Source organism: Papaver somniferum, chromosome 2 (genome assembly GCF_003573695.1).
Source record: "Papaver somniferum cultivar HN1 chromosome 2, ASM357369v1, whole genome shotgun sequence".
NCBI lineage: Eukaryota > Viridiplantae > Streptophyta > Magnoliopsida > Ranunculales > Papaveraceae > Papaver > Papaver somniferum.
The window spans coordinates 58,719,180-58,729,522 of record NC_039359.1 but is presented as its reverse complement, the minus strand read 5'-3'; the positions used below and the strand labels follow the sequence as shown (position 1 = coordinate 58,729,522).

The following is a 10,343-nucleotide window of genomic DNA, read 5'->3' as shown; positions in this document are numbered from 1 at the left end:
TTCAGAGTCCCCCATAACAGGCATTGTTGGAGTAGCATTTCCCTGTTCATTCGACTTTTCTTGGGTATCATCTGGAATTTCCTGTTCATCCTCTGTTACCAAGGGAATAGTTGCTGATGGAACGGTGTCATCCAAATCATCATGCCCTTCTTCAGAGCTACTGCTAGATTCTTCTTCTCCCGAGTTTGGTTGTGGAGGTGGGTAAGCTCTGTGATATATATCATTCAAAAGCTCTTCTTGGATACTCACATCAATGGGGAGGCCGTCCTCTTTCCTTCTCTGTAACTCACACCATTTTTCTGCAATTGTCAGCCTCAAATCTTCATTCTTTACTTCCAAATCCTCGAATTTTTCTTGCCAATCTACTGTCAATGGCACTTCTTCAGCTGGAAGCCTTTGAGCAATTTCATTCAACATTTCTTTTTCATACATAGTATATTCATCCTTAAATTCTTTAGAGAACGGGAAAATTACATATAACGCACACATATAACCAGTTTTTGTATCAGTATAACATATATGTACTCAAATAAATAGTGCATATGACACACACACAATCATTTTGGTCAATCAGAAAACTGCTTTTCTGATAGTGTCCTACCTAAAACAAATCATTTAAGTATAATTATATATGAAAACACAAATAATTATACTTAAATTCATCAACTTTAATCAGTTTTTTAGATATGTACTGGTGCATCATTGTTTCCTAAACCAAAACTACAAGAAGCATAATGAAATAAAACTTATCCTAGTAATATGTATTGTTTTTCTTAGGGACTTACTGTGTATTGCGAAGCCTCCATATCCTTTAGAAACTCAACAGATATTTCTTTGATGTTCCACCTTGCCGCTCTTGGAAGGTATCGATCATCTGGTAACGTCACTGGTTTCACCAAGTGAGTATGCTCCGCATACAAAAACTATGACAAAAATAACATCAATAGAATCAAATACAGAAACTTAAATGACAGTAGACTAAATATGTACTTGGAAAAAAAAAGCTTGTACTAGATGATCGATACCAACAAATAGACGACACAACCAGTGATGTCCTCGGGAGTGTTGTAGTTCTGATTGATTTTCTTCTCTAAGAAACTATGTATCAGGTCAGGCCAAGATACATTCTTTGACTTCTCAAGATCATCAACTAAACCAAAGTACTTTTCTTTGAGTTTATGAGCATCTTTTGTTGTAAAAAACAAAGTAATACACATAAACAGGCATAATAGCTTAACCATATCTTCAATTGTTTGTTCAGTTTCTACTCTTGGTATCCTGTACTCCATATCTTCATCATCTTCACTATCGGTTACTTGTTCATCATTGTCATCATCACTGTCTTCGCCACCTTCAGATTTACAATTCTTGATACCAGTACGCTTGAGCAGTTTCAAGATGGCATCTTGTAGCATTGGTCTTGTAACCGTGTTTCTATCACCAAAGTGTCTAATGTAGAATGGTTTCTGCCTCCATCCACCACCTACCATCAAAAAGGTGTCATCAGTTCTTCTTCCTGCCATTCTTGGCATTCCAAACACTACACCCATTTTTTCTGGTGTCGACGTGATAATGTGTGTTTCACCTCTTCTAACAAACTCAAATGTGAGCTCATTCTTGACTCGACCCCTTTTGTAACACTTCAAGTACTTTTTCACTGCACCTTCCAACTTCTCCCAATGACTTTCTGAGTACTTAGTGTGCCAGAACATCAAAAACATCTGTCCATAAGAAGATTCGGCTATCTTTTCCAATGTGGCTTCACTCAAAGTATATTTACTCGCCTTCATTCTGGCAACCAGACTATGTAATGCTGTGAAACCAGACCTATACAACTTCCTAACAGATTTTGGCACAACGTTACCTGCAAAATTTAATTGGTTTTATTTTAGTACAACATTTATGGACTACACATTCATCATCTCAGAAACACAATCAATCACTATTGGCATTATGTACTTAATATCCAAAGATCATTATCACATAAACAAAGAAACGGATGAATTTAGAGTACATAAACACTACAATGTCTCAGTTTTTTAGTTATGTACTGCCAATTATGTGCCAGAAACACAAACAGTGGTAAATAGACACATAAACAATGTTACCCATTCACTACTGGACTTATGTACTGCCAAAAAACAACCTAATTAAGAAAAAACCTCAGTATTTGATATATGTACTGCTGGCTCTATGTATCAGAAATAAAATGAAACACATTGCATATCACTTTTGATTCTTATTCTACAGTTTTATAGTTATGTACTGCCAATTCTAAGTGCTAGAAACACAAAGTAGAAGTTGCATGTAAACTCTGATAGGTTTTCATAAATTTTAATCAGTACTTCTAATATGTACTGGTGGATCTATGTCCCCGAAACAAAAAATATACTGAAAGTGTTAGAAATAGTACCTTTTTTCTGAATTGGTGCGTTGTTACTCGGTTTTCTTCGTTTTCTTTTTTAGTACATCTGTATATTCATCGTCCGATGAACTTTTTGAAGTTTTTTTCTTCGATTTCGGTGTTTCAACCTTGTTACTCTGTTTCCTCTTTGATTTTCGTCTTGAAATTCCTGATTCTTCTTCTGATGACCTAAGAGCAGTACTATCATCTCTTATTATTTCTTCTTCTCTGATTGTTCTTTTGATTTTTCTTGTAACCATTATTAGGTTTTTAGATTTTTCTCTGAATCAGACGTTGTTTTCAAAGGGAAATCGTATGATTGCGAATGAACTTTGAGATCTGTTTTGTTAGAATATGGATATCTCAAAATGATTGAGATTCTCTTTGAATTTTCTCTGTTAAGATTTCAGTTTCTCTGTGTAACGTTATAAACATTAATGATTTTTCTGACCGTTTCAGCGTTTTTATACGGGAATAGATAGTGGGTGCATTCTTCACACGTGGTAAATATTAGGGTAAGCTCGTCATTTTGCTCTTTTCAAAATATTATGGACCTAGTGATAAGTCTAAAACCCGTTTGGACTCTACTATAACTAAATATATGGGCTTAGGACCAAACAGCAAATTTTCCTTACCCTTAACTGATCTAGATAATTTTAGATTTAACCATCACAAATTAGCCAATATTTTTAACAATATCATCATCATTTTCAAAAGAGTAATCGAAACGGTACCAACAACGTTTTGCATCATGTCCAAAACGACGACAAAATTGACATCTTTCTGAATCATGAAACCCACGGTTGTTAGAATTACGAGAGGGATTATATTGTGAGCAAAAGTTAGTACCGTCGGAAGAATTTCCTTGATAGTTTGGAGCTGATTTCGAACCATTAGATGGTGGGTACCCTCTTCCGCGTCCACTAAAATGATGATGATTATTATGACCACGCCCGTTCTGATAAGGTTTACCACGTCCAGATCGTTGAGCAGAAAATGCTAGATTATGATCAACGTCTTGTTCATTCTTTTCAGTAGCATTTGGGTGCCTCAATTCGTAGCCATTTAAGGCTGTGACAAACTGACTAAAAGTTGGAAATGGAGGCTTTGGTAACTTTGCTGTCACAAAAGTGTCATATCTATCTCCAAGAGCTTGTGAGAGTTGCAGAACCTTATCATCATCGGGGACAGGTTTTTGGTTTGCTGCAAGGTCATCACAAATAGTCTTAAAATTCTTTAGAAAATCTGTCATATTGCTGTTACCTTTCTTAAGAGCATGCAGTTGTTGTTTAAGTTGAAGTTCGCGATCTTTGTTGGCCTGTAGGTATGCATCTTCATGAGCTACCCATACCTCTCTTGAGGTAGTACGACCAATGACATGACTTGATGCATCTTCCGAGAGTGTACCCGCAATCCAGCTTTTTATTAGCACATCAGTTTCTTGCCATTCTTCAAAGGCTTGATTTGGTTTTTCTACACCATTTTCTGTAATCCATGAGTTTAAAACCCTGGATCAACGATTGGATCTGCATCTTCCATAGTAAATAGTTTTTGGAATTGAGTTTCAAAGACACAATATTGATTAGGTGTGTGGAAGAGTTACATCGGAAAAAGGAAAAGACTCTTTGCTTTGATGCGCCATATCTTTGCTGTAATTTTTTTTTAACACAGGATCGTCTTAACTCGTTTGAGCAATATAGCTCTGCTATATCATGAAGAAATTTTAGGATTGAATAGAAAAGAATAATATTTCTCTCTTGAATTACTAGGATCAATTTGTCTCTTTCTTTGACGGATCTGCAGTATCTTCCTCAACGGTCAATAGATCTTTATTAAGAGGTATAAGACCACTACCTTTGAATCTTTTTGAAACCCCATCTGGAAATGAATACGTGCTGCTAATAAATTTCATAAGCTGGTGGATGAAAGGGTGGCCCACAAATACAAGATAAAATTTCATATGCTTAAGTAAAAATACAAGAGCAACAATACAAGATATAATATACAAGTATCAAATGATTAATGAATGAATCCTTCAGATGATTAATTTATAATTTCAAATTGATTTTTTCGGACCACTTGAAGATGTCAGAGTGAACTTGATCACCTCCTAATTCTTCTCCCGTAGCTCCTGCAGCTACTCTTATTACATCCTCAATGAGTGCAAAGTTTCCCATTATATCAACGTGTGCACCACTCTTTGGTCCTCTGCCTTCTAGGAGGTTAGAGGGAGGAGTATGATCATATTATCTATTGTAAGTTCGAATTCCGGAAGGATTGAACCGAGTTCTCCCACGCCAACCTTTTGCACACATATAACCAGCACTCACAACAGGAACAGTTTCATCTCCACAGTTGCATATCATGGTACTCCTTCCATAAATCATCACAAGTCGAATTTGCAAGGTTGTAACCTTTTAAAGCGTCCTGTACAATATAGAAACTACTATGTCGGAGATACATAACTATAGAAGATTTTTAAAGGTTATTAATCTCTACACAAGTTCAACTCAACAGCATGTTCAACTTTTTACCAGTAAAACATATAAAAAGACATGAAAAGAGAAAGCTTACCCTAAAATCTGTACGTTCGATCTCAGACGGATCAGCTTCTGCTACATCTTTCCCAAATGATACCATCCTCCCGTAATGTGCCGTTTTAGTTATACACACTTCGGCGACTGTCCCATTTTGATCTACAACCCCGGAATTATTTCTCTTTGTTTTTTTTGGATTGCAGTCGTAGCCTTCATCTGGCGACCAGTCAAGACCACCCCATATAGTGTCCCCACCCTTTGGTATTATGGACATCGTTGAATCCCAAGTGCGGGTCATCCTCATTAAATGTTGCAGAGGAAGACGAAGCAAGTCTTTAGCCAAGACACCTGGTGCAATGGCCCTACATAAGGTAATCAGTAAAGGGTATAGTAAAATTGAAACCATGAGATCAACATCACAAGATGAAAGCATGAGATCAACATCACAAGATATACAAGATATATAAACTCAAATAGTACCTCGCAACGGCAACATCTTTAGCTTCAGAAGAGACAAGTCCCGAGACTTCCTTTGGAACCCCTAAAAATGGTCCACCTATGTTCATCACTGCCTTAATATGCTTCGCACAGCAATCCGATCCACCATCACCACCCATGGGAGCTGGTGCTTCAACCCATTTCATGAAGTGTAAAAAATACAGAGCACCCATCGAGTGTGGAATGACGACGGCCTTTTTACCACCATTTGTCGCCACCATGAGCTCTATATTACTTTTAATTCGGCTAAGTGTTTGATCCCGCACCTAACATACACCAAAATAGTGAAAAAAACGCGTAGTATATATATATGGAATCCTTGGTTATTGCTGCAAGAAAGTCACAGACGCAAAAAAACTTAGTGGTTGGTAACAAGTGATTACCTCAGTATTCTGAAATGATATTCTCCAATCATATGAAGCCATGTACATGTTTTTGTCTTCATAACCAATGCGCGCCAAATTTTCAATCAGGACTGCCCATACAAAATATCCTGGTGCAAAATAATCTGCTGCAACAAGTCCAGGGACCGGCCTAACTCGTATACCATCAGGATCCAGACCAGTTTCATTGTTCAGTGACATATGTTGAACCCAGCATAGAGGTCTGCAGAGAATCCAACCAAACAAGTTTCAATAATACATTTACCTCAACAGAGACAGGAAGGCAAAAAAGAAAATTATACCACCTTTTGTAGACTTCACCAAATGTACCACCCCAAAGTCTTTCCCTAAACAACCCGTCAGCACAACTATGCCCTTCCAATAATTCAAGACCACCAGTAATTATACCAGGTACCAATACAACGGGATGTTTAGCAACTAACCCTTCTTTACGTAATCTAACACCAGGTGATAGATCAGGTGATGGACCTGTTAGCTTAGCATTATATAAAAAAAATAACAAACACCATATCGAATACACACATCCTATAAACCAGAAACAATTGTGAATACAAGAGAATCTGCTCCCTTCCCTCTTAGGAGTCGTCTCTTTTGTTGAAGTTTTCTTCTGATTTATGTATTTTGCACCATCCTCGCTTTCATTCTCATGAGTGCTTCTTGAATTCGAAGATTCCTCTTTCGATACAACAACACTAGAAGACGACACGATCACTTTAAACCTAAAGAAAAAAGAGCAGACCTTTCAAGATATATGTACGTGGAACTTGGGGTCTCTTTCGCTTCCTCTATTTTATAGGGAGGAGGGAATCCGATTTGGAACCCAACTTTTATTTGTTTTTACCGATGTCGACAATTATAATCCTAGTCTCTTTTTAAACCTATGACTCTTTTGGAGCTGTTGTTAAGTCCTCTAATGCAGTAACGTGACAATGATTGTTTGTTGTCTTGTCTTTGGATTGAGTCAGAAATCTAGGTTTAGGTTTTGTTTTCCTAAAAGGATTTACTGGACCATGTATTCGTCTAATCAAAGAACTTACACTTGTCAAAACTTGAAGCTTCTCCGACACTTACAGCCTCGTGAGCCCATTTGTAGAGAAAGTTATCTGTTTAAGTATAGCTTATGTAATGGCATGAAAGCAAATTCTATATGACTAAGGCTATCAAGACCAGCATACCAAAAAATAAATAAAAAGAAATGCTATCAAGGCCAAGGAGGGCCAGCAGGCATTGGTGGGAACTTGTTGACCATATTAGTTCTTGCTAAAAGCTAGTCTTTATCCTTTTTATTGCAATGTTTTTTTTTTTTTTTTTTTTTTTTTTTTTTTTTTTTGTTTTTTTTTCTTTGATCGGCAAAGGAAAAGAATAGATTAAAGACCTACAAGGAGTAGGAAAACAAGCTCAAGAGCTACAAACTGAGAACCCAACAAAGGCAAGAGGAACAAGCTCTCAACAAAACCCAAAACCCCCCAAAAAGACAGGCACAATAGGTACATTAAGAACTAAAGTAAGTACTCCAATTGGTAATGATTGAATCAAGATTAATACCCTTCATAACTTCATCATTGCGAACCCAGCAGTAAGCTTGAATCTTCACCTGCTTAATGACCTCAGTCACATTAAAGTTAATGTTCTCGAAAACTAAAGCATTCCTGGACTTCCAAATGGTCCAGCAAATGGCAGCAGGTAAAAGAGGCAAAAGCTTCTTTCCGATGGGATGGATTATTCTATATCTCCAACTTTTAATTATCGAGTCTATGCAGTCCGGTAAAACCCAAAGAAGACCAACTCCTGCCAGAAAATGATTCCAAACTTGTCTAGAAATCTCACAGTGAAAGAGAAGATGCGAAACCGATTCTCCCGCGGAACAACACAAGAGACAGCCGTTAACAAGAATCTTACGTCTCTTGTACAGAAAATCCATAGTGACTAGCCTTTTGTGAAACACCAACCAAAGAAAAAAACCAACTTTGTGTGGCCATAGCCTAGACCATACACTTAAGTTTAGAGTTGCACCATGGTTTTGTTTCTCTAGCTCAACGTAACAAGTTTTGACAGTGAACTTACCAGATTTGTCGATATCGCATCTTAAAACATCATCTCCCGTACCATTGTAACAGTTCTGAAGTAGAGAGATCAGAGCGCAAACTTCTTCAATTTGGATCGAAGAAAGTCTTCTATCTAAGCCTAAGTTCCAAGACCCACCACTGTTGACAGTTGCAGCACATTTGTTAACCGTCCAATTTTTTGTAGAAGCAATGGCATATAGATGGGGGAACTTGGTAGCTAAAGGATGGTCACCCACCCAACGATCTTCCCAAAACAGAACCGACGTTCCTTCTCCTACCTTGATGGAGGAACTTGATTTGAAGACCTGAAGATGCTTGTAAATGTTTTTCCATACTCCACACCCTTGCGCCTGTTTTGGAGCTTTAGTTTCCCTATCAAAACCCGCGGAACCGTACTTGGAGACCATTCCTCTTCTCCAAAGAGCTTGTTTTTCAGAATTGAAACGCCACCACCATTTACAAATCAAAGCTTTATTCATACTTCTCAAAGATTTGATGCCCAAACCCCCTTTAGAAAGCTGGGTGCGAAACTTTTTCCATTTCACTGGGTGATAACACTTTACAGTATCGCTCTTATCCCAAAGGAAGTCCCTCATTACTTTTTCGAGCTTATTTATAACTCTCACCGGAGCGGTAAATAACGAGAACATAATACACAGGAATACTTGATAATACACTTTTCACCAAAGTGAGTTTACCTGACTTGTTGAGGACCGATCTTATCCACGAAGGTAGCCTTCCCTTGACTTTCTCTAATAAAGCGTCCCACTTTATCGAACCCAAAGCATTATCTCCCAGAGGAAGCCCCAGATAATTAGCCGGAAGGTAGTCATGCCTACAACCCAAGATACTAGCAAGTGAATCTAAATTAGTATCTCCAGCCACTCCATACATACTTGTTTCGGCAAAGTTGATGCGAAGACCGGATACTAGTTCAAAGAGAACAAGCAAATACCTTAGACAATCCACCTGCTCTCTGGATTCATCAAGGAACACTAGAGTATCATCTGCGAATTGCAAATGACCTATTTTCAAACCATTAGAACCAAGTTGAAAACTTCCCAACCTTCCCAAATTCATGCTGGATTGAAACATAAGATGAAGAGCTTCCGAAACAATCAAGAAGAGAAAGGGGGAGATGGGATCTCCCTGACGAAGACCCTTACCTGTAGTGAATTGTTGGTGCGGCGAGCCATTGATAAGAACTGAAATAGGAATGTTGGAGATACACCCTTGAATCCAAGTTCTCCATTTCCGGCCGAAACCCATCTTAGATAAAACCTCATCGAGAAAACCCCAAGATACATGATCGAATGCCTTCTCGAAATCTATTTTGACGATGATTCCTGGAATTCCACTTTTAATTGTTGAATCCATGCATTCATTTGCTAATAAGGCACAATCCAGAATCTGACGACCTTTGATGAAGGCAGATTGGTGACAGGAAATAATCTTGGGAAGTACCAGCTTTAACCTCCCCGCTAGAACTTTCGAGATCATCTTGTAAATACTTCCCATAAGACTTATTGGTCTGAAATCCTTTATTTCTTCGACCACATTCTTCTATGGGAGTAAAGAAAGAAAAGTAGTTTTGAGTCTCCAATTCATGGTGCCCCATTTGTTGAAATCCCTAACAACACCCATGATGTCCTGACGCATAAAAGACCAACATTTTCCTATAATCATAACTTGAAATCCGTCAGGACCTGGAGCTCGGTCCTGACCAAGAGCCTTCAAAGCTGCAATGCACTCTTCTTCAGTAATAGGAGCTTCCAACGTATGAGCTTCAAGATCAGAGATAAATTTAAACTCCATGTTAGCGATGCTAGGTCTTTGTCTGACGTCTTGTTTGAACAAACTTTTGAAGAAAGAAGTGATGCCCTCCTTAATCTCAGATTTGTCTTCAGTGAAATTGCCATTGATTGTCAAACTAGAAATGATATTTTTCCTTCTCCTCACTTTAGTGATTCTATGGAAAAACTTTGTATTTCTATCCCCGTCTCTGTCCCATTGAGTCCTAGATTTTTGACCCCAAAAAATGTCCATCTTACCTGAAAGAAGTTCAAAATCAGATTTTAAATTAACTCTAGCTGCCCTTTGCGGCGTCGAAAGATTCTGATTCGCAGCAATAATGTCCATTGCTTGGATAGCACTCAAATTTTCTTCAAGTTGCCTATCAATTCTTCCAAAAACAAGTCTATTCCACTCCTTTATTTTCAGTTTCAAAGCCTGCAACTTTTTAGCTACAACGAAACCAGCTGAACCTTGAAAAGAAAAGGAATTCTACCATTTCTCCATAAGAACAAGAATATTAGGATCTTCAAGAAACATGAATTCAAACCGAAATGGAGAAGGCCCCCAATAAGATAGATCACAAACAAATTTGATGGGAGCATGATCTGACAAAGGTTTTCCCAAGACAGATGAAGAAATG

General features: G+C 37.9%; 1 protein-coding gene across 1 annotated transcript; it reads right to left on the bottom strand.

The window, feature by feature from the left end:
- Nucleotides 1–4,747: 4,747 nt before the first annotated feature.
- Nucleotides 4,748–8,505, bottom strand: LOC113351133 (phospholipid:diacylglycerol acyltransferase 1-like). Its single transcript, XM_026595183.1, has 8 exons — nt 7,908–8,505; nt 7,389–7,631; nt 6,883–6,946; nt 6,128–6,562; nt 5,823–6,045; nt 5,422–5,705; nt 4,979–5,303; nt 4,748–4,831 (listed from the first exon to the last, which is right to left on the bottom strand). Exons 1-8 carry the CDS (start codon nt 8,503–8,505, stop codon nt 4,748–4,750), a joined length of 2,256 nt encoding a protein of 751 aa, XP_026450968.1.
- Nucleotides 8,506–10,343: the final 1,838 nt, after the last annotated feature.

Coding starts and splice junctions, on each gene's coding strand:
- LOC113351133 (XM_026595183.1), bottom strand. CDS start 8,505: ATGAGGGACTTCCTTTGGGATAAGAGCGATACTGTAAAGTGTTATCAC. Junction 5,304..5,421: donor AAAGATGTTGCCGTTGCGAG/GTACTATTTGAG, acceptor TACCTTATGTAG/GGCCATTGCACCAGGTGTCT. Junction 4,832..4,978: donor TCGAACGTACAGATTTTAGG/GTAAGCTTTCTC, acceptor TATATTGTACAG/GACGCTTTAAAAGGTTACAA.